The following is a 25,399-nucleotide window of genomic DNA, read 5'->3' as shown; positions in this document are numbered from 1 at the left end:
GTGGTCGAAATTTGGTGTTTGGGTGGATCAAATGAGACAATGCGTGGATGATGGCAATGAACAATGGATGAACACTATGAATTCTCAAGAACAATGCACATAAAATAACAAGATCAAAGGATAAAAAATGTAAGACAAGAGATGGAATAGAAAATACTCATAAGATTGATTGATCCTTAGGGATTCACGAATTGCACCCTAAAGATAAAAAGAACAAGATAGATAGATTGAATCACATCTATTCACGAATTGCAAGGTGATGATTCTCTACTAGGGATTCACGAATTGCACCCAAGTAGCCCAAGTGCTAAGTGCTGAAAGTTGATCTCAAGAATAAGTTTACCCACTTAGGAAATTTGCCAAAGGTTCAAAAGATGTAAATGCAAAGACTAAAGATCCTATTTATAATGATTACAAGTTAGAAACCCCCAATAGGTCCCTTGGAAAATAAATAAATTAATTAAAATAAATAATAAGCAATAACATAGTTGGCATGGGCCAAGTTGGCCCATGGCATACATGAGCCCATGGATGGGCTAGGCTCGCCCATGGCTGACATTGCTGGCAAGATTGCTGGCATGTGGTTGACATGGCCCAGGCATGGCCTGGGTGATGGCCTGGCTGGCATGGCCTAGGCAGGGGCCTGGGCAATGAGGCTGCATACTGGGGCTGCTGCATGGGCAAGCTGGCATGGCCTGTGTCAAGCACTGGGTTGGGCGCTGCTGGGTTGTGCGCAAGGGGCGTGCGAGCGCTGGGCAGGCTGGGCGTGCGAGCGCTGGGCAGGCTGGGTGTGCTACGAGCGCTGTTCTGGTCACCAGCCTCATTGGGCATCCTGGGAGTCTCATGGCAGGGCCCATGGCATGCCCATGGGCCTGCTATGGGGCTGTCTAACCTTGTCTCGACATGGCTGGTGGCTTGATCGTGGGCCACAACACATGGGCTCCTGATAGATAGGTGCACGTAACCATGCACCTAGTGGCTCGTGGTAAGGTGTGGTTGCTCGCCACCCCTCATGAATGGCTCTGCCTACCAGTGAGTGCTCTAGTGGATGACTGAATAGAATTGGCGGAGATTGGTCTGCCTGGTTCATAGCATGGAAGGTCCACAGGCCAATGGGATCCATCCCGCCGGCCACTTGGGAGATGGTGAAGCAACCAGCGGCCACCACAAGAGTCATCAGCGATTTATATTTTTAGTGCAGTAGTCCTCTTTCCCAAACTAGCATGGCGGCTGAAACACCTCCAATCGAGGAACACAATAGACCCACCCGATCGAGATGTTCACAGTGGCAGGCATGTAAAGCCCACCACCTCCTTGGTGCACAACACAGTCTCGACGCACAGACGGAGTCACGAGCAACAGTCTCCCATTGGTTCCCCGCCATCAAGCACTTAGAAGCTAGCAAGTTACTACCCACTAGCTGCCAACGGGCTGCTATGGCCACTAGCAGCCATGACTGGACAAGCAGGCGTAGTGGTCGTTGGCAACTGAGAAGGACGGTGGAACCTTTCCCACTAGCCACCTAACTTTCCTCCTCGATCGCGATGAACAATTGGTTCACCTTCCTCCACAGCCACCATCAGCTCCTCGCCCAAGTTGCATGACCACAAGTTCCTCGGCCACAATGAGTTTACTGATCGTAGTGAGTTTCCCGACCACTGAGTTACTTAGGCCACCTCTTCCCCAGCCATTCACGCAGGCAACCATCACGCAACGTACACGACTGGCAACCCCTTGCTCAGACCATTGGTTTCTCGACCTCAACTCCTCGGCCATAGGTTGCCACCTACTCGACCACCACATTTCCTTGGCCACTAAGAGGCAACATGGTGCACAATGTAGCTTGACACAACTAAGAGTTGCTAGACCAACAAAGAACGACCCCCCATAGCTTGATCGACCAACAGGGATCCTCTAGCCGCATACAAAAAAGGGCTCAACCAACCGTGCTTCTCGACCACATGTTACATGTCTCATGCAACATTCCAAGTCCTGCACCATGACGAAGCTAAAGTGCTGCATATCCTTGCACACAATGATAGCCCCTTGACTGCTTTGACCCTCGTGCACAAAGTTGGGTCCCATGACTCACCGATAAAATGGGTGGCATAAGTCCCAAGGATGCCCAACCCTTGTGTACAAGCCGAGTCTAGGCCGAGTCCCTAGACTCACCGTGAACATGGGTGACACAAGTCACTTGACTGCCCTGCCCTTATGTACAAGACGGGTTCCTAGACTCGCCGCGAACATAGGCGGGACAAGTTCCTTGACTACCCAAGCCACTTGTACAAGTCGGGTCCCTAGACTAAGTGCGAACATGGGTGGTGCAAGTTCCTTGATTGCCCGATCCTTGCGTAGAAAGCCAAGTCTATCTCCCAACTATCGTCATCTCCAGCAAATACCAAGTGTTGATGCTCGTACCACAACTGCTGCCAGCGGATTATCTTAGGAAACGAGCTTCTAAGCTCCACAACTGCCTCGTGAGGGTTACCTTTGGGAATGAATCGACAGACTTGACAACTGCCTGAGATAGACCCAGGGGGTCGATGGGCTTTCTAACCACTTAGCGTGGGTTATTGTAAACAAACTCTAACGTCAACATTTAAAAGAAAATGCCAAAGAAAATTTACATCAAGGGACAAAAATTCGCTAACGACATAAAAAACAAAAATGGTCGAATGAATATACACTCCTCGCTAGCAATAAATAGTCTCATACAACCTACCAGGCAAGCATCCATACAAACAAACTCAAAGCCGAGCTCAGTGCTTGCACGTAGTGCGGTCGAGTACATCTATTGTCCAAGCAGAGCTCCGCACTCACACCCAGTGCGATTGAGTAGATCTCCCGCCCAAGTTGAGCTCCGCTCTCATACCCAATGTGATTGAGTACATCTCCCGCCAAGCCGAGCTCAACCCTCGCAACTAATGCAGTTGGGTACAGTATCTCCCACCTACCTCTCCAAACTGAGCCTTGCGCTTACACCTAGTATGGTCAAGTACATCTAAAATCGAGCTCCGCGCTTGCACATATGGCAGTCGACTACATATCCCACCCAAACCTAGCTCCGCACTCGCGCAACTCCAGCTTGACTCTCCAAGCCGAACCTCCACACTTGGAAATCTTCATCGCTTAACACACACAAATAGAAAATCGGGGACTTGCTCCTAGAATTTGCTTTTCTACATTTTTCTACAAACCCTTTTTGTCGCAGTTGAATTGAAGATTATCAAGGCCTTATTGTTGAGAAAATCGACCTTAAGAATCGTGGGCAACTAAACGGGATAAAAATAGTTGGCCCAGATCATAAACCAAGCCCAGCCCATCAAAGGGCCACCATCATAAGGCAAGTAGGAAGAGACAAGGAAGGGACAAGGAAAAGCAAATGTCAGATGGGAAGAGGAGAGAGAGGAAAAGAGAGAAAAATGAGAAAGGGGAGAAAGCAACTCAGACACACAAGGGAGGAGTGGGAAAAAGATGACTTCCTCATCTACCATTGACAGGGGCCAAAATAAAAGGGACTTCCCAGCGACTTAGTGAGGGGGATGAAAACACAAAGGTCATCTTCAACCTTATAACAAAAGCTTCAGGATATTATTTTATCCAGAAAAGAGGTCTCTGATCTCCGTTGTATATAGAAAAATAAGAGATCATTAGAGACTATAAAATAATTATATTATAGTAGATTTTTCTCCAAACGACCTGTGGATGTAGGCTCTATGCCGAATCATTTAAATTTGTATGTCTCCATCTCTATTTATATTTCTTGTATTTATTTTATATTCACTACTATGGATGTATGCACAAACACCTTAACTCCACTCCAAACCCATCATGGGATTTGAACCACCTCATCTAGTCTTGGACTATGAGGCTCCGATCCTACAAGGGTCGGAGAGTTACCTCTTATCACTTAAAAATCATATTTCAACCACATAGTACATACTCCAAATTTCTCTATCACACAAAATACTCATTAATTCACCTCCATTACTCCAATATAATTAATCTAAGACAGAAAAAAGTTGTAATATATATACATCAATCCCCCAACATATCACATCCTCAAAGCACAACAAATTTATTGAATAAAATTTCTCAATACTCATATAAAGCTTCTATGCTTAATCCAATATGCTTAACTCATCTCACCCATGCTCCATAATCTTGATCCTTAGTTGAAATATTCAACTCATTTGAAAAATATTGTGGAGATAAGGGGTGGGTTATCAACCACTGATTAGTAAGCAGAGAACATATATTAGTATACAAGCATAAGCATTTACAGAGTTTACAATCCACAACAAAATATTTTTATTTCTAGAATGCAGAATTAGAACATGTTATCAAAAATATCAGAGCGAAAGTTCAAAAATATTCTTATTCAAAATTTCTTTGGCACGGCATAACTGAAACATCATATTAGAACATAATTCCATGTTTAACCCCCGTAATAGGGTTGTGCAAACCCCGACGGCCAATCGAGCAGAAACAAAATGTGACTCTTCCCCTTATTATTCTCGGAGCCCCAATTGTGCACATAGGAAAGACCACGCAGAAAACTACTTTGTTTTCAAAATGGGTGGACCAGATATAGAAAATTGGTACCAACCCAAACAGAGGCCACAGTTTTACACCCGTGGTAAGGTCACAGCAGAACAGAAACAGAATGTCATGCCAAAGATTTCAGATATCACATCATATCATATCAGAGTACAAAACATTTTAAAAATCGAACAGAATCAAATCACAAAAGCATAATTTATGAACAAAATTTCATATTCGCTCTCTTTTGTACAATTTAGAAACAAAATGTCAAAATAGCTTGTCTTCACCAATCATGCCAGAAAATACTTTTTTCTTATACATTATTTCATGAGTAATGCAGAAAAAATAACTGAGTTCGTTTCAAAATTTCTTTTCATAACAAAACATGCATATTTTTCAAAATCAACCTAGGTTCATTTTATTTTTATGCAAAGTCTATCATGGGAATCCTGCTTAACTGGACTTTTTAGCCTTTCAAAATTTTCCCACAATAGTGCTGAATGAAAATCAATCGTCACCTATAACGTTGCCACGAAATTTCCATAAATATCTGAAATCAACCCCTTTTTCAATACTTAAACCTATTTTCCTAAAAAAAATCTAAATTTCTCAAAATCCTAAAATTTCATAAATTCTCAAATACCTCGATATTCACTTAAAAAATTTTGAAAAATTGAGCTCTAACTTATTTATTACCGGAATCTAACTATAAAAGTTAATACTAAATAATATAATTATAAACCGTAATTAGTTTCTATTAAACCACTTTTTAGATTAATTTAAAAATGAAACGAAATACACTTAAAAATAATAGAGTTTCTACAATGAGACCTAAGCCCATCGATAGTAAAATCAAAACTACTAAAGTATTCATAAAGTAGTTTTATAACTGGAAGGGAAAATATGTTAAAACACTTAAAAAGGTATGAAGTTGCTTTAAGTATAAAGAATAACCAAAGGCTTGATGGCACCTCCATAATTACCAAGGAAATCTTGACCAGAGTCAAATGTATAAACTCGTTGTTTCCGGAGAAACAAGAAAACAAAACAAAAATGAAGAGCAGCAACTAAAAGAGATCCTTGTGCGACAAAGGCTCACCATGAGGGAAGGAGGTTGCGGTGAAGATGGGTTGCTGTGGATGATGGCTATCCCGAATACTGAACACGAAGAAAAAGAGAGAGAGTGATGAGCGAGAGGAGAGAACAGAGAGTGAGAGAGGAACCGTGAGGGAACAAATATGGAGGAGAATTAGTGGCTTCACCGATCGGCATGGGGTGACGGGGGTGTCATGGAGGTGGTTTCTGTTGCTTTTATGGTGGTTTTCGGCGCAAAAGATGGTGGTTTGCAGTTGTTCATGGTGGAGAGTAGGTGCTTTGTTTTTGGAGCGGAAAATAGGGTCTTTTCTTGAGGTTGGGGAGGTGTTTCCTAGTTGGTGAGGACCAGGCTGCGGTGGAGCTGAGACGGTGTGGGTCGTGTCTTGTGGAGGTTGGTTTCGCAGTAGCTGGGTGAGCTGCGACTAGGTGGCCCGTGGCCGAGCTGGGGGTGGTGCGCTGCTGGGCTTCATGCGGGAAGGATGTTCCCGATGGCAACTGATTGCTGCTGCTATTGTTCCTTGGTGCTCCTGTGGTTGGCTTACTGGTTTGAGTGATTCTGTGCGGTGGATCGTTGCGGTTTATGGAAAAGGTGCTGCACCGAAGCTTTGCGGCTTTGTGGTTCTTCGTGGGATGGGGTGGAGATGTAGTGGCTGAGTAAGGGGAAGCTACCGTTTCACGTGGGTGGTGCATTGCAGAGGTGCACAGTGTGGGGCGAAGGACGGTGTAGTTGTGATGGAGGTGTGGAGAGGCTGCTGTGCGTTGGGGCTTTGGGCATTGGTGAGGGTCATTTATGGTGGCTGTGTTGTAGCGGCCGCAGCTACAATACCTTGAAGGCAAGAGAAAGGAAGCGATGATGATGGCCTTGTTGTGGCTGAGCGAACACTTCTGTAGTGGTCTTGCTAGTCGTTGGGTTGTGGGGAAGAAATAGAATGAGGAAGGAGGCGTGAAGGAGTTGTTTTCACCGAAACATCTAGGTGGTGGCAAGTCTGCTGCTGTGTTTGTTTATTGGACACGTGGGGACGTGCATGCTGAGTGTTGTGGTGGGAAAATCCTAGAGGAGACATGCATGGCAATTGGCATGGAGTCGTGCATGATGTGGGGTCTATTCTCGGTTCTCACAGGCTTGAGCTTGATGAAAATATTGGGTGATTTCAAATATTTTGCCTATGTTTTTTAGTGAAAAAAATAATAAACTATAAATAAATGGGCTTCTCTATGAGTTTTATAGTTTATTATTTTTAAAAAATATACCTGGTCCATAGAATTCATTGGCCCCTAAAAAGATTTTCCACATATATTCAAAAGTATTTAAAAAAATTATTAAAATAGCAAGTCCATTTAAAAAAAAAATCAATATCTTCCAAAATACAATTTGGACTTGCAACTAGTATATAAAAACTAATACTTGAAAATTAACTAATTTTTTCATACCTATAAATCCAAAAATAAAAATTTTAGAAAACTGCTTGTTGCTGAACTTGGGTGTTACATGGACTACCTCAGTAGACTGGGAGCGACCCTTTCTCCTGTTTTGGCATGTTGTGCAATTTTTGGCATTAACTCAGATATAATGTAAAGCTCATAATATTTATTGACAATTCTATCCGGAAACTCACACAAATAACAAATAAATATTGTAATACTCGTTTTATAAATTTATTTATCTTCCATTTGAAATTTTCGGGCAAAAACTCTAGAGCATCCAAATTCATTGATCCTCCATCTTAGAATTTAATAAGAGTTGTTATTCACATGGTTTTGAAAGTTACTAATTCACCAAAATCGACCATTATTAATTAAATTTGGAAAATTGATTCAATCTCTTCAACCATCCCCATTCAATCAAGAACCTATACCCACATTAATTGATATCATCTATTGTATCTTCAACTTAATTAGGATATATATATTTTTCAATTTTACCAGAGTTTGGTGCCTGCTATCTCTGTCTAACAGTAGAGTTTCTCATCTAATTAAACAGAGTTTTTTCTGATCATCCACCTCTCGGAATGGAAAATCGTTCTAAAACCAAAGCTGGTTATTCTCTTCTTTCAAATTTAAGAGATTGTTGACACTTCAGTACTCTAATCTCCAGTCATGTATAAATGCTTCCTGGGGTTCAGATTGTTTTTGTTGGGGTTTAGTTCGTCTCTCTATTAGACTCAAGTGACTAATATTGGCCTTGAAATCTTGGAATACATCTGTTTTTGGTAATATATTTCAAAATCGTCAATATTTGAGGACTAAAATTACTTAGATTTTTGAATAGTCATGATTTCTAAATTATGAAAAATATTGTAAAACCGTTAGATACTTAATTTGTATTTGTTTTTCTCTTAGAAATTTCACATGAGATCAAGAATGGGACTGGTAATGAGGAGAAGAGAAAGTTCTACGAAAAAGGCCTGGAAATTCAGGTAATTTGTTTGGTTGGGACCAAGAATTTAAAGAGACTCCAAAGATAGGTGCCACCAGCCAAAGGTACATAGAATTTAAAGAGTTATTCGAAAGCTGGCTTTGATAGAATCCACAGAAATAGAACGAATTAATTACTAGCACATGCATGATCATCACGTCTAGCTATGTTTATGACAAAAGCAGTGCGTGCATGTTACATCAATTACCGAGCATGAACCTACAGGTCTCTAATTTAATACTCCATTAACTAATTAAGTTTTACAATATCCCTAAAGAACTGTCATGGGTACTATAACGTACAACTTCAGTGGAAGCAGTCTAGTGAGAAACTACGAGGAAAGTTCTGATCATAAGTTTCACATGCTTCATAATTTCTAAAATACAAAGAAATAGTCGTATTATCTCTGCTAGCTTCTAGGATTACTCTGAATTACTAATTTCTAAAGTATCCTAAGACACTATACTCTCTCACATACTGTCACACACATTTTTCTTCGTTTTCAAGTGATCTGCTACGATGGTTCGAACAACTGACCAAATAGCCACCCGTGTTCAAGAAGACCGGCCGGTCTCTAAGATGCACAAACGGAGGTGGCGGTTGGCTATCACAGCCATATACTTCACCAGGGTTCTTACTTCTTTGTCCAAGAAAATTCTTAAAAAGACTGGTCCTCTCTTGCGCACCCTATCCTACGTTACCATAGATGTGCACCGCCTTAAGGAGAATTCTTCGCGTGAGAAACCGGCTTCATATTTTAACGTTGATCCAAAAATATTTTGTGACATGGTAAGAGACAAAAACTTTGAGTCTTTGAGTCAGATAGGAGGGGTTAAAGATATTGCTTCAATTCTTCGAACTGATGTAAGAGATGGTATTAATGGTGGTGAAACAGATCTTATCCAACGAAAGATTGTTTTTGGTGAAAATACATACCGAAATCCACCTGCAAAAGGCTTCCTTAGTTTCTTGTCTGCAGCTTTTAAAGATACAACTATTATTATACTTTTGGTATGTGCTGTACTCTCTCTTACTTTCGGGATCAAACAACATGGCTGGAGGGATGGGTGGTACGAAGGCGGAAGTATCATTCTTGCTGTCATTATGGTTGTCTCTGTGTCAGCAGTGAGCAACTTTCGGCAATCAAGACAATTCGACAAGCTTTCAGAAAAGAGTAGTGATATAAGAGTGGAAGTTGTGAGAAATGGGAGGCGGCGGCCAATATCGATCTTTGAAGTTGTTGTGGGTGATATTGTGTACTTGAAGATTGGTGATCGGATTCCCGCAGATGGGTTGTTCTTGGAAGGGCATTCCTTGGAGGTGGACGAGTCAAGCATGACCGGAGAAATTGACCTTATTGAGATCTATGAAAGGAGTCCCTTTATGCTATCGGGCGCAAAGGTGACGGATGGCTTCGGTTACATGCTTGTCACTTCTGTTGGCATGAACACTGCATGGGGTCGGATGATGAGTTCGACAAACCGCGACTTGAAAGAGGAGACGCCATTGCAAGCACGCCTCAGCAAGCTATCTTCATGTATTGGGAAGGTTGGGTTCGTGGTGGCTGCACTTGTTCTTGCAGTTCTCCTGATTCGATACTTCACAGGAAATACCAAAGATGACAGGGGAAATAGGGAATTCATTGGCACCAAGACAATGTTTGATGACGTTATGAATGCAGTGGTGGGCATGATTGCTGCTGCTGTGATTATTATCGTTGTGGCTATTCCCGAAGGCTTGCCTTTGGCTCTTACTCTAACTCTGGCTTATTCTATGAAGCGGATGATGGCTGATCATGCCTTGGTCCGAAAACTATCTGCTTGTGAGACAATGGGCTCAGCCACAACGATCTGCACAGACAAAACAGGAACACTTACATTAAACGAAATGGAAGTCACAGAATTTTGGCTTGGAAAGGAAGCACTCAGGGATTATACTTCTTTTGATATGGCAAGCAATGTTCTCAAGTTATTGCATCAAGCGGTTGGTTTGAACACGGGTGGTATGATTTATAAACCACATTCTGCATCAATTCCAGAGATTTCGGGTAGCCCAACCGAAAAAGCAATACTTTCTTGGGCTGTGTTTAGTTTGGCAATGGATATCGAAGAAGTTAAGCAAAATTATGAGACAATCCATGTAGAGGCCTTCAATTCACTGAAAAAGAAAAGCGGAGTTTTGGTGAAGGAGAACGGTGAGAAGACTATTCATACCCATTGGAAGGGAGCTGCTGAGATGATACTAGCCTCTTGTTCAACTTATTACGATAGAGCTGGGATGCGGAAAACCATTGGCGAGGAAGAAAGACTACAGCTGGGGACTATTATTAAGAACATGGCAGCAAAAAGCCTCCGATGCATTGCCTTTGCCCACAAAGAAATGGCAGAAGAAGATGGACAGATTCTTGAGAAGCTTGAAGAAAATGGACTCACCTTTCTAGGGTTAGTTGGCTTGAAAGACCCATGTCGTTTAGAAGTCAAAACAGCAGTAGAATCTTGCAGAGCCGCTGGTGTTAACATCAAAATGATCACCGGTGACAATGTGCATACAGCAAGGGCTATAGCTATTGAATGCGGGATTCTTAATGTTGATGAGAATCTGGACCATGAATCTGTAGTAGAAGGGGTGCACTTCAGACATTACTCACCTGAAGAGAGAATGGAAAAGATCAATAAAATCCTTGTAATGGCCAGGTCGACCCCCTTTGACAAGCTTCTGATGGTACAGTGCTTGAAGCAGAAAGGCCATGTAGTTGCAGTCACAGGCGATGGAACTAACGATGCGCCCGCTCTAAAGGAAGCAGATATTGGGCTCTCCATGGGAATCCAAGGAACTGAAGTGGCAAAAGAAAGCTCGGATATAGTAATTCTAGACGATAATTTTACCTCTGTAGAGACAGCTTTGAGGTGGGGAAGATGTGTATACTGCAATATTCAAAAATTCATTCAGTTTCAATTGACAGTAAATACGGCTGCCCTTATTATCAACCTTGTTGGGGCCATTGCTTCCGGTAAGGTTCCACTTACTGCAGTGCAGCTACTGTGGGTGAACCTGATAATGGACACCTTGGGAGCTTTGGCTTTGGCCACTGAGAAACCCACTAATGATCTCATGGAAAAGCCACCGGTTGGTCGATCTGAGCCACTTATAACCGTAATCATGTGGAGAAATCTCATTGCCCAAGCTCTGTATCAAGTTACCATTGTACTGGTTTTACACTTCAAAGGAGTATCCATATTTGGTGTAGACAAGAAGGTAAATAGCACCCTCATTTTCAATTCTTTTGTCCTCTTCCAAGTCTTCAACGAATTTAATGCAAGGAAACTGGAGAAGAAGAATATATTCACGGGTTTACTAACTAACAAGATGTTTTTAGCAATAATTGGAATTACCATAGTTATTCAAGTGATTATGGTGGAGTCCCTGAAACGGTTTGCCAACACTAGGAGATTGGATTGGGGGCAATGGGGTGCTTGCATTGGACTTGCAGCTTTGTCATGGCCAATAGGTTGGCTTGTCAAGTCCATTCCGGTTTCTTTCAAGGATTGATGATGAAATCCAGTTTAGCTTTACTCTTGGTAATTGTATCCATATGATATTGTACTTCGTTTCTCAACAAATATATATATAATCTGTTTAATTAGTGCAATCAAGTAGTTGTACTGTTGTATGTAACGAAGAATTAGTTTTTAATATTATTATTCTTTTAGAATTTGAAAAAGTCGAATTGTTTATTATATTTTGTATGAAAATTTGAAAAAAATTATAATGATGAGATAAGATAAAATCGATGAGAATTTTGTGTTTCATCCCACTTGCCAAACCTATCTGATAGTCTTAACTAGTCTTAACTCTAGGATTCAGGAATTTCTATATCAATGGGACCTACTAAGGTGTGGTTTAAACAGTGAGTTGAGATGAAATGAAAGCTGAATAAAATATTGTTAGAATATTATTTTTTTAATATTATTATTATTTTGAGATTTGAAAAAATTAAATTGTTTATTGTATTTTGTGTGAAAATTTTTAAAATTTGTAATAATTAGATGAGATGAAATAAGTTGAAATCAACCCTGAATGCAAACGGGGCCTAAAACTCTTGATAGGTAAACTTAATTTGTAGCATCCCAAACTATCATAACCAATACCTTGCAAAGTTGCAATTTGTATCATTCATCTTCATTCTCGTTACAAATAGTTATTTTTATCGAAAATTATATCTCATCACAAATAATTGTTTTTCTTCGTGTAGTGAACATAAAAATTATTTCATTTAACATATATATATATATATATATGACAAATGAGTATAGTACCGCATCTTCAAATGCTTGGATAGCATGATGATTAATTGGTATGGGCGATATGATTGACCATGTGTTTTCGTTCAATACATTATTTTCTTATCATTTGTAATCTTCTCAAATATTTAAGATCAATACGCGAAAGCGATTTATCCAAACTTGGTAATAGAATGGCAAAAGAGTACAACTCATAGCCAGGCTAGTGGCTACGCATAAAACTGGCCATATATTAAATTGGGAATCTAACCCAGATAATACATTACAATAAGGTGATCAGTCAAATATAGATAAAAAGGTTACAAATAATATATCATTCATCAATTTGATCAGAAGATCACCATCCCATATCTAATTTTTGCAATCCCATTTATTGGAGAAAAATTCTGGATGCAGGCGTTGTCCGCAGCTCCCATGCACTACTTCATATGTGGATTTAAAACGCACCATTTAGAAGAAATAAAACAGTGCATTTTGAACTTCTTTTTCCTTTGCCAGATGCGCGATTTCTCTTCTCCCCCTTCTACTTGAATTTCTTTTTCCTCTTCTCCCCCTTCTACTCCTCCTTCTCTTGGTTTGCAATACGAAACCCATTCCTAACAAAGTATTGTCTGCAATACGAAACTCACCATTTAGAAGCATGCTAGATCTTATGCTTACAATATAAGTCATGTAAACCTTGAATACTACGGCTGATGTGGCTAGGGGTTTTTTTCTCTACATTTTGGGCACCGACTAGGGCATTTGCATGGCTCTAGTTGCCAGCTCACTGCCTCTGACTGCAGGGCAGGAGGGTGGGTGGTTACGAATCAAGGGAGGCCAATGGGGATGTTGTCGCGCACTGGCCGTGCATTTGATGTTGGGGCAAGGGGGTTTGCAGATGCGGTGGCTGCGAAGCCACAGATTTTACCAGAGTTGGTTCTTCCTCCAAGGGATCCTAGGTTCCAGGATGGTAACATGTTCTTCTTGTTTTCGAAGGCGGAGATTCAACAGTTGACAGAGCCATTCCGGTTCTTGGTGGTTTTGAAATTCCTTCATCAAGATCCTTCCCTTGATCATATTCATGCTTTTATAAAAAAAACAAATCATTGGGGATTACGATTGATTCCAGTGGTTGTGCAATTACATAGTCCATGGAATGTGTTGGTTAGAATGGCGACCGAGGAGGATTTTATTAGTGTGATGGCGCGAGGTAATTTTGAAATTCATGGAGTTCCTTTTTGGGTTTTTCACTGGGATTTTGTGGAAGATGAGGATTCACCGTGGGTGCCGATATGGATTACGTTGTAGGGATTACCACTTAATTATTTTCAGGAATCAATGTTAAGAAGTATGGGGAATGGTTTTCGCCATTACCTAAAGAGGGTTAATGCGACAGCGTGTGTGACTCATCCGAAGGTCGCGCATATTTGTGTTGAAGTTGATGTCTCCCAGCCTTTGCGTAAGTCATTTTGGTTGGGTCCCCCGGGCCTTGCATCGAGTCACTTCCAGGAGGTTGTATATGAATCGATGCCTTCATTTTGTGTTTTATGCAAAAAACATGGGCACCTTGAGGCGAGATGCTCCAAGCGGGAACATCCAGTGGCTGAAAATAAAAATAAACAGAGTTTGTTGTAGACCGAAGGTAAAAAAAGGCCTTAAAAACTCAGTGGAAAGTGGTAGGCAACTGTGCTGGTGAGAAAGCCTTGCTTGTTACGGAGAAGGTGGAGGGGGAGTCATCAAAATCGAGAAGAGAGGTCATTTTAGAGGCCATCTGAATGAAAAGGGCAGAGAGCACTTGGGTAGTCAATGGCGTCTGGCTTATTTCGCCGGAGGGTGAAGTGTTTGATAAATGTATGGATGAGGCATGCGTTGAAGTTTTAGAGGTCTTGCCTGCTGAGGCTGTGTGTCTGGATAATGTTCCTCGGGTTGAAGAGGAGTGATAGTATCTGACCCGCCAACGGGGACACCGTCTAAGCAATGTGACAATTGGTTCGAAATTACAGGGCCAGAGGATGTGGATGATGACCAAGAAATTCTGGAAAATTCTAAACCAAGAAGTACTTCGAGGCTAGTGGATGAAGCTTTAGAATTTGAGTTAGGTGAGTTGGGGGATAGTGATCCATTTGATGTGGACGATTTGCATCATATGTATTTTATGTCCAAGGTGGGGTCCGACGACAAGTTTGAAGAGGAGTTGAATGAGTTAGCGGTAAAACCTTTTGATTTGAATCCAGATATGCATGTCCCTCTGAAAAAAGTAAAAGGGGTAAGAAAAGAAAAACCGATTGTGGTGTTGGAGTGTCGCACTCGTTTCAAAAAACTTCTCTAATATTTTTTTTTATGTATATTCTTACTTGGAATATTCGGCACGTTCTGCATAAAAGTCACCTTCTATGGTGGCCATTTTACAACCATTTTTAAATTCTAATAAGTTCAATAGATGGGCACATTGGATGAAGATGTTGTTCTATTTTAATAATGTGGAGGTAGGTGGAAAATTTTGGCTCTTCTGGGATACTGATGTTGAGTTTGATTTGGTTTCAATGTTGGATCAAGTTATTAGTGGATGGTTTGTTCATGGTAATTGTCAAGTGTTTGCAACCTTCGTTTATGTGAGCTACTTTCGGAATAAAAGAGTGGAATTATGAGAGTGTTTAAAGGCTCAAAAAGCTTGTGGACTTCCATGGTTTATTCGAGGGGATTTTAATATAATTCGAGACAATAGTGAAAAGGTGGGTGGGGCTGTTGCAGGCTTCTCTGAAGAAGAGGGATTTTAATGACTGTATTCATGCGTATGCGCTGGTGGAACTTCCTTGTGAAGGTAATAGTTTGTCGTGGTGTAATGGAAGGCTAGGGGGTAGAATAATTTGGGCTTGGTTAGACCGTATTCTTGTGAATGTGCATTTTATGGAATTCTTTGGAGAGGTTACGGTTTCGTATCTGCCGAGGACGTCTTCGGATCATGCGCCGATGTTGGTTCAGCTAAGTAGAGACAAAGTTACTACTATTCGTCCGTTCAAGTTCCTCCATATGTGGGGATCGCATTAGGGATTTATTCCTTTAGTCTAGGAGGTTTGGAATGAGCAAGTTGTAGGCTGTGCCATGGTGAGAATTAGTAAAAAGTTAAAGAAGTTGAAGGTGTGTTACGAATGTGGAACCGAAAGGTATTTGGCCGAGTGGAGACTGAGCTTAAAAAGTTGGAAGATTGCATCATTGGGTTGTAAGTCAATCTGTCACGGTCTTACTCAGCTCAAACTGAAAATAAATTGTCAAGTTGTAAACAAGAGCACCTACAAGAGGTCCACATATATTAGGTTTTGGCTTGTCAAAAGTCAAGAGTTAAATGGCTTGCTAAAGGGGATGAGAACTCAAGTTTCTTCCATGCTACCTTGTGGCTCAAAAACAAGAGCAAAAAAGTAGAGAAGATGCAAATGGAAGATGGCAGTACGTTGGCTTTGGGGGGAAGAGGTCCATGAGGGTGCTATTGTGTTCTTCCAGAACTTGCTCACAGTGATGCCGATTGAGAGGCACATGGATGATCTGGAGCTGATACAGCCAATGGTGTCTAGGGAGGATAACGAGGCCTTGTGTGCTGATATGAATTTACATGAACTTAGAAAGCTTTTTGGTCTATCTCAGCAGATAGTAGCCTGGGTCTAGATGGTTTTTCAGCTAGCTTTTTCATGCTTGCTTGGGATATTGTGAAAGACAATTTGTAGGAAATGGCTAAAGAGTTTTTTGAAGGTAAACCGATTTCAAGGTTTTTTGGGGCTACAAATTTGGTTTTGATTCCGAAGGTTGATGAGTCTTTGGATTTTGGTTAGTTTTGACCGATTAGCCTTTGTTTAGTTGTCTATAAAATTATGTCAAATATTATGGTTTTTTTGTTTGGTGCCAATCTTGGATAAAATTATTTCTCCTAAGCAGGCTGCATTTATTCCAGGACAAAGCATTTTTTAGAATATTTCGTTGGATTAGGAACTGGTTCAAGGCATCAATAGGAAGGTGAGAGGGGGAAATGTTTTAATGAAAATTGATATGGCCAAAACTTATGATCGAGTCAACTGGAATTTCCTTCTAGAGATCATACGTAGGTTGGGTTTTTTAGAGAAGTGGCGATCTATTATTTTTAATGCAGTTTCCTCCCCTTTTTACTCGGTTTTATTGAATTGGTGTGCCAAAGGTTTTTTCAAACCGTCGCGTGGGCTTCACCAAGGTGACCCTCTTTCTCCTTATCTATTTATTTTATTAGAGGAGATCCTCTCTCTAATGCTTCATAAAGAGTTTGGTCTGGGTTGGATCAAGTCGTTCCACCCTGGTGGAGGTACCTTGATTTCCCATTTTTTTTTATGCGGATGATATACTGATTTTTGCTAATGGGGGAAAGTCGTCTATTCGGACTCATATGGAAGGATTGCACAGGTATGTATTGATGTTTGGTCAATTGATTAATCTGAGTAAGTCTTCAATGTTTTTCTCTTCCTCTAAATTGGCTAGTTGTAAAAATGATTTGAATGTGATTTCGGGTTTTGCGGAAGGTAGTTTGCCTTGCAGGTATTTGGTCATACCTTTGATTGTGCGTCACATGACTATCTGGGTGTTTCGCTCACTCTTGATGAAAATACAAAAAACGTTGGCGGGGTAGAAGAGCAAGTTTCTTTCATTTGGAGGTAAAATTGTTCTAATCAAGCATGTTTTGAATAATATGCCTATACATATGCTCTCTGTCTTGAATTTACCAAAAGGAGTGGTATCGGAGATAAAGATAGTTTTTTCAAATTTTTTATGGGGATCGTCGTTGGAGAACAAAAAAAGGAAATAGATATCTTGGAGCAAAATTTGTATGCCGGTGGAAGAGGGTGTGCTGGGTATTTGGGATTTGCATGAGGTGCAAGCATCTTTACTTATGAAATTTGTGTGGAAGATTATTAATGTTAAGTCGATGTGGTCGAATTTTTTTATTTCCAAATATATTGACAACTGTCATATTTTTTTGTGAGACAATGTCGGACAGGGTCTCGGTTTTGGAAAGGAATTTTGGAGCTCATGCCTCAGGTTTTATATAATTCTCGATGGATTATTCGGGCAAGCCAAGTCAATTTCTAGGAGGACAACTGGCTAGGAGAGGGACGTTTAATTGCTCATTTACCTGTTGTTGGGCGTTTGGACTTGCAGGTGGTGGACGTAATTACGGAAATAAGACCGATTATGCATGTGTTGTGGGAGCTCGTTCTGGAAGAGATTTTTGTTAAAATCTGTGATGCGGATATCAAGTTAAGACCGGGAATTGATAAAGGTGTAGGGTAGCCCATAGTTAATGGTGAATTTAGCACCAAGTCCGCTTGGCATCTGGTTCAACAACATGGTGATATATGCCAATGGAAAAAATGGCTGTAGAAAAATTGGATTCCAAAGAAGATGTCTTTCTTTGTTTGGCGAGCTAAGAGAAAGGCTATACTAGTGGATGGCCTTATTCAGCGTTTAGGCATACCAATTGTATCTAAGTGCGAGTGCTGTGAACAATCACAAATGGAGACTCGGAATCACATTTTATGTGGGGGAAGAGGAGCTCAAAAAATTTGGCAATTTTTTGCAACTACATGTCAAATGAGAGTACCACAGATTCGAATCTGGGAGGGGATGATGAGTTTCTAGTGGCAGCGAGCTTCCATGTCTACACAAGTTGGCTGGCTTTAGTGGGCTCTCTCTACTGTTATCTCATGGGCTTTATGAAAAGCTAGATGTGCGGCTAGAATGGAAGGTAGAAATTTTACTTTGGATGCTATTATTCGATCTATTAAAATTGTAATTATTGAAATGTCAAGCAAGATAAAAACATTTAGGTGCCAAGGCTCCCTTGAGTGGGTGAGTCTGGAGGAGTTAGGTTGCCCAATTATTCCTATTGTTAAAAGGAAAATTAAATTAATTGTTTGGCGACCACCGGAGAGAGGACGGGTGAAGTTGAATGTTGATGGAGGCTCGTGCAGCAATCTGGGCATTTCAAGTGGGAGAAGTATTATTCAGAATTTTCAAGGTGGATTAGTGGCGGGTTTTGCTCCTTCTTATGGTCATGCTACTAATATCATTGCAGAGTGTAGAGCTCTCCTTGATGGACTTCGGTGTGTAGGTAATTGGGGTTGAGAGATGTTTTGGTAGGGTCAGATTCAATGGTCATAGTTGGGTGGTTGGCTTCGGGAGTATGTAAGTATTGGTTTCTTTAGGATTTTTGGGAGGAAATTGCAACTATTGTTGGGGAGCTTAATGTTTGATTTCGTCACACGTTTAGAGAAGTAAACATGGTAGCAGACTTTCTGGCTAAGCAGGAGACACGAAGGGTCAATTTAGATTTTGGTGATGATACTTTCATGCATGGGCCTATTCGGGGTATTATTCGTATGGATAAACTTGGCATTCCTTTTCTTAGATGTTGATTTTGATTTTGAGGGATTGGTTGTTGGGTTTGTTGGGTTTTTTTTTTTCTCGAGATTTTAAGATTTCAAGGTCTTTGTTTATTGGTATTCCTCTACCAAAAGTGAGGATTTTTCTAATAAAAGTGGGAAGAGGTCACTATTGGACATGTGTCCTCGGCTTTTATTTATTTATTTATTTATTTATTTTAAATGCTAGATCTTCTGCAAGGCATGGGATTTTAGGTGTTTTTTCTTTTCATTAAATGTGAGGAGCTGAATGAACTCGCGATAGGCCATGTGAATCAATAGTATAGTTACATTAGGCGGAGTTAATTTTATACTTCAGATGTCTATAGATGTAATTAACAAATAATAAGATTATGAAAGTTTTGTTTCCTACTGTTAGAATAATGCTTTTTGTTGTTCTTTCTTTCTGTTGGCAATTTTCTTCGTTTTGTGTTGGAAAATAGGGCATTATGCAGGGGTTTGACTAGAATCTATAATCTTCTGAATTTGGTTTTTTGCGTTCGTTTTGAATAATACAATTTTTCGAGAAATTGAATAAAACATTATTGTTATTTTATTTTATTTTACAGAATTAATTTCATATGGAACTTGGAATATAGGGTTTGAAGAGGGAAGTGTTCTAATTTGTGACGGGAAATCATGACCTTTTTCATCAAGATAGATGAGGTGCCAGAATCAAGAAAAAGGAGGAATCCATTTCAAGGTTTGTTATCTTATCTTAATTACACAGATCAAGTTCTCATGTTTTAGGATCAGTATTACCACTTAATACTATGTGTTGGTTATTTAGTTCTGTTGTTGGTTTTTGTGAAAGTAAAGAAATATAAACAGACAATTACCTATTATGTATTTTGTTTGATTTGGTTTTGGTTTCCAATTGATCAAAATAAGTTGAAATAAAAATAGTTTACATCATATAAGTGAAATGATTTTTTTTTTGATAAACAGGAAATATTCATTGAAATCAAATAGAATTCTTACAAATAGAATTCTTATCAAGCCAAATAGCTTGACTTACAAATGAAGGACAATAATCCCACCACATCACAACATCATCAACTTCCCATGCATGTCTTGCCAACTGATGAGCTGCCATATTACCCAAACGGTTAACATGCATCACTTTTGCTTCTTGGAAACCCATCATGAGTTTTTGAATATCTTGTAAAATAAAATCAAAATCTGTTAGAAACTCAGATATATCATTCAAAGCATGAACAAGTATCAAACAATCTATTTCTAGCATCACCTTTGGAACTCCTCGTTGAGCACATAATTGTAATCCCGTTAACAAAGTTGTAGCCTCAATAAATTTTGTAGATGAAACTTCTCTTTCAGACTTACTACAAGCCACTATGACATCCCTGTTATGGTCTCTCAGAATTACCCCAACCCCAGCATAATTTCTATCACAAAAAATAGCCCCATCAACATTCAATTTCAAAAAACCAATAGGAGGAGGATTCCAAGATACAACACTATTTATCTTTTTATTAGAGACATCAAATACTTGCAACTGCTTGAACTCATGCTGTATAGAAAGAACATTATTCACTACTACATTAAAATGCAAAGAGACATGCGCATAAATAAAGATATTTCGTCTATACTAAATCCCCCAAGCAATTGCGATAAACCTAGACAACAACTCCTCTGCACCTCTTTCTCGAGCCAAGTTTTTCAATTCCCAGAAAGAAAGTTCAGAATCCACATTGCCCAGAAGAGGACAATAATCCACCCATACCTTCCTCACATATGAATAGTAAAACAGTGCATGAGCAACATCTTCACTTACTCAAGCACAAACCCCACACTGGTCATCCTCCAACACATGTCTCCTCTTCAAGTTCTGATAAGTGGGTAGAAATTCTTGACATGCCTTCCATGCAAATATCTTCATTTTTTTTTTCGGTAACTACACACTCCACAAACACTTCCAAAACCCTGTTTGACTACTTTCTCTAGAATGCGGGCCCCCCTCTTGATCTTGACCCTGCTGTAGCACTCTATAAGCACTCCTAACAGAATAAACACCATTCTTCTCATGAACCCAAAACAAAGCATCATCTAAACTTATTGAAACATTCATTTTCAGGATCTGTTGCACCACATTTGGATTGAATAGAGCTCTTAGTTCTTAAACCTTTCACCAACCTGTGTTTTCATCTATTAGAGTTTGAACTCTTAAGCTGTCATCCATCTCATTATCAACTTGATGAACTTCCAACAAATTAAAATTGGGAACCCATGGATCTTTAAAGACTCTTATTGATTTTCTATTACCCACTCTCCACCTACAGCCCCTTGCCAAAAATTGAACAGCTTCCCAAACTAGTAAATTTTATGCATTCTATTTTACATGCATTTCTGCTACAAATGGAGCATTAGTTTCTTTGTGCATTATCCAATTTGAAGCAAAGAGTTTAGTAGTTCAATTTATTTAGCTTTGTATATATTAGCCAAATTGGATATAAGACGTTCAACTTTCTTTCCAAAATTCAACCATTTATATGCATTGACCTTAAACCTTAAATCTTAAGCATCTCATGAAATGTAATGTTTATTACTGTTTGATCTGTTCTAGTTTGCTGGTTAGGTGCTGGTTCTGTAGAATTTGTTATACACCATGCAGAGGTTTCAATTGCTTTTGCTGAAGAGAAAAAAATCTCTGAGGTACAATTATTATGTGTTCAAGTTGGTGTTTCCCTAAAATAACAAAATATTATATTTGTGAACCAATTATAATTAAGATAGGGTGTTGTAAATGATTTTAGAAAAGGGATATTACAAGAATGTAGGGTGCTGTAAATGATATACAAGAATGTTGGATGTTAAAATATAATTTCAAGTCTTTCTCCCGAATATACAAGTCTTTCTTAAAACCAAATTTGAGGAGCAACTATTTCAGTTTATGTTACAAGAATGTAGGGTGCTGTAACAATTGTTTTTTGTCACTGCTCAAAAAAGCTAAATTCTTTTTTAGATAATCACACATTCTTTGTATACTTAGCACATGCATGATTATAATACTCAACACATGTTTTCTTCATTCCTTCTTAGCTTTTAATAAAATCGCACATTCTTAAGGTAGTTTGTCATGGCTTCATTCCCAGATTGACAATGTCATTAAGGAAGGAGGAAAAACTTCAAAAGAGAGAAGAAGAGATTGAGAAGAGGGAGTTGGCATTCCCAATGATCAAGCCCAACATTGTAGTTAAGAAGCCGACATACGGCATGCACGCACACTTCTTCGTGCCTTAATTTTTATATCTGTATGCACAAGGGAATCTTCTTGTGCTCTAATGAAATGCCAGCGTGACCCCCAAAACAATATTCTTTTGTTGTACCTAATACAATAAATAAAACTAGAGCTAGATGTTTGCATAACAGTTTGGACATATTAATTAATGACTAAATTATAGAAAATAAGAAAAACCACTCCCCGACACACAAATTTCATCTAACCAACAACAACACAGGTATACTCTAACAAACCACCAACACATAACATACTCCAACAAACCACTAACAACACATGATTGTTTACTCCAACAAATAGCCAACACACAACATACTCCAACAAACCACAATCAACACATACCATACTCCAATAATGCACCAGAAATTCTTGCTAAGAGAATATATTTGGATGCATTCCATCTGCCATCTCTAGTTGTGTTCCATCTGTTTCTAGTTGCATCTATAAATGTAATAACAAATAAAGTAAGACCCACATACAAATACAATGAACTCTTCAATGTGATAATTGTACACTTTTTTGTGTCCCCATCACTTGTTGTTATACACTTTCTTGAGCCAATAGTTTAGTGTCCAATCCACGCCTCTGACAACATAAAAAGTAATTATAATTTTTAAATACTTTCTTGAGCTAATGGTACGTTATTATCAAATTCCTTTTTTATGGGCAAGAAGTTATGTTATTATCAAATACTCAAAGAAAAACATCAGTAACAATGACAATAGCTTAAAAATTAACAAGCACTCACTAGTCTACTTTTTCCCGTATCTTCTTTCTTTTTAGCAACCTTAGTTTTCATTTTCTTCACGTGTTCCTCCATCATCGACATTCTCCTCTTACACGGGGGTCTTCCCTTGCCTCTAACGACATGGAGACTTAACATTTTTTTAGAGCTTTCTTCTGTGGCTGCATTTACATAACTAACTCCAACATTGGAATCCATGTGGTGGGGCTTTAAGGTGCGGTATACCTCATTCATCACATACAATTTCGATACCATATCCTTAGTATGCCTATCGCATGACACTGCATTTGTTTCTACCTCATAACAAATTTTCAAACGATGTTTATACCTTTCAGTTTCAGGCCTCTATCAACAATGTCATAATTGCTCGGAATAATAGTATACTTGCGTTTTTTGACATTTCTCCACTGGTCCAATATATACTTTTCCGGCAACCCACAGACTTTCCTAGTTGAAAATATGGCAAGAATATGTCTACATATTATCCCTCGCATCTCAAACAAGCCGTAAACACACTTCGCATCACACTTAGCGTCATTAAAGTAAACAATATAAGTAACCTCCTTGATGAAATCTTCAGCCTTAACTTCATCATCGACCAAGTAAGTTGCGATTACTCCATCCATTTTTTGGAAATAACAATGATAATATATCATTTCCATTATCTTTGTTGAACCTCCCTAAATTTTGCATTTGTATACACTTCTTGAAACTTCTTCTCAAGAGCCAAGTGTTATATGCAATGAATGGTGAAGTTAAATGAATGAAAATCTGCTTGTTGAACTGATTAACAAACTCTTTAAAGTTTTTCTTGGCATGCACATAGCCGTCAAGGAAAGGATTCATGCTCTCACTGCGCTGAATTGTACTCATTCCAGCCCAAAATGAGTTTTTTAAATATACCGGCACCCAAAATTGAATGTATCCTTTTCAAACATGCATATAAGCTTTGCAACCATACATTTTCATGCAAGTTGAACATATCCTTCACGACATTTGAAGAATTCTCAAACTCATCGATAGTAAGGGCGTCACAGACACAAGATAGCAACTTACTTTTCAGGCCATATTGGTATTGAGGATGGAAACCAAGCTTTTCAGAGACCTTTAGCAATATGTGCAACAAGCAATATCTATGTCGAGTGTTGGGAAAGACAATGATGATCGCATTTTTCATTGCGAGATCTTGATTTGTAATAATAGTATTCAGCACTTTTCCACCCATGCAATCAAGCCAAGTTTTAAATAACCATATAAATGATTTTGTATCCTCACTTGAAATAAGGCCTACACCCAAAAGGATTAACTATCCATGGTGATTTACACCTACGAAAGGTGTAAATGGCATTCCATACCTAATTGTCAAGTATGTGGTATCGAATGTTACAACATCTCCAAAGTAAATGTATGCCCCTCTACTACAGGCGTCCGCCCAAAATATATTCCTCATCCTATCATAATCATCTAAATCCATGAGGTTGAAAAGACCATCATTCTTCAATTGCATCCTTCCAAAATACTCAAATAGTGCTTGAGCACCACCTTTACCAAGGCGTAGGTGACATGCCTTATCAATATAGTTACGACAATCTTTTTCTCTAAACAGTAGGTTCTCAAACCCACTTGCCTCAATCACAAGGGCATAGAAACTCTTATTCAACGATATGCCAGCTTGATCATTGTATTCAGCACCCTCCAAACACTCATTAACTTCTCGATTACATATGAAAAACCTAGATTTATTTGGACTGAGCACATGGTTGTGTTAAAGACTGATGTGACACATAGCTTCCCATCCTTCAACTACACATTCATCCTTGCCTTGCAATTTGTCTTGCTTGTGGGTCGAGACTTGGAGATGTTTGGCATCCTATTCCATGGCTTACCACCATGAGCACATCCCAAAGTGACATATTTGATAATCTCATCATTCTCCTTTGTACTCCTTTGTGTCATTACTCCAAAACCACATCATTTTTTTATAGTTTTATAGTAAGTTATCAACTCATTCTCCGATTCAAAGCACATTCATACCGTTGGCTCCTTAGTGATATCACCCCCATTAGTAGGATCCACATGAAGTGATCCGAAGGTGCCAGCTTCTTTGGTATCAACAATATTACCCAAAGAGGCAGCACATTGCGCTTCAACTTCTATCGAGTCTAGTGTGGTCTCACTCATTTCTTCAACAGAGTTATTTTGCTGCACTTTATTTTCTTGCTAATTGGAAGAAAAAATTATTGTATGACAATATATCTTCTGATAATTTAAAAGACAAAGCATGTGAAACCACCATCACATCACCTTGCCAACATAAGGATTTGGTTTGGCATTTGTCAGAGGAACAACTGCTACACTAGAACTGGCAGCTAAACTAGAACTGGCAGCTACACTAGAACTGACAGCTACATTAGAGGAATTACACATGGGAGCGGAAGTAGACATGGCAGCAGAAGTATCCATTGCAGCAAAAGTAGAGTATGGGTGTTACTACAGTTTTTCAAAAACAAAAATTTTAAAATAAATAATTAGACCAAATATTCAAGTTGATAAAATTAAAATACATGAACTACTTTACCATCCAATGATCACCTGGTTGCCCCATAGATATGGGTA

General features: G+C 39.4%; 1 protein-coding gene across 1 annotated transcript; it reads left to right on the top strand.

The window, feature by feature from the left end:
* The first annotated feature begins 8,513 nt into the window (after nt 1-8,513).
* LOC121259055 (putative calcium-transporting ATPase 13, plasma membrane-type) lies at nt 8,514-11,737 on the top strand. Its single transcript, XM_041160536.1, has one exon. It carries the CDS (start codon nt 8,579-8,581, stop codon nt 11,606-11,608), a length of 3,030 nt encoding a protein of 1,009 aa, XP_041016470.1. The 5' UTR covers nt 8,514-8,578; the 3' UTR covers nt 11,609-11,737.
* Nucleotides 11,738-25,399: the final 13,662 nt, after the last annotated feature.

The sequence above is a fragment of the Juglans microcarpa x Juglans regia genome, chromosome 4D, assembly GCF_004785595.1.
Source record: "Juglans microcarpa x Juglans regia isolate MS1-56 chromosome 4D, Jm3101_v1.0, whole genome shotgun sequence".
Taxonomy (NCBI): Eukaryota; Viridiplantae; Streptophyta; class Magnoliopsida; order Fagales; family Juglandaceae; genus Juglans; species Juglans microcarpa x Juglans regia.
Note: the sequence above shows the minus strand (reverse complement) of the source record. Positions and strands in the feature narration are given on the sequence as shown.

Bases quoted from the DNA above. Each gene is read 5' to 3' on its own strand.
- LOC121259055 (XM_041160536.1), top strand. From the start codon at position 8,579: ATGGTTCGAACAACTGACCAAATAGCCACCCGTGTTCAAGAAGACCGG.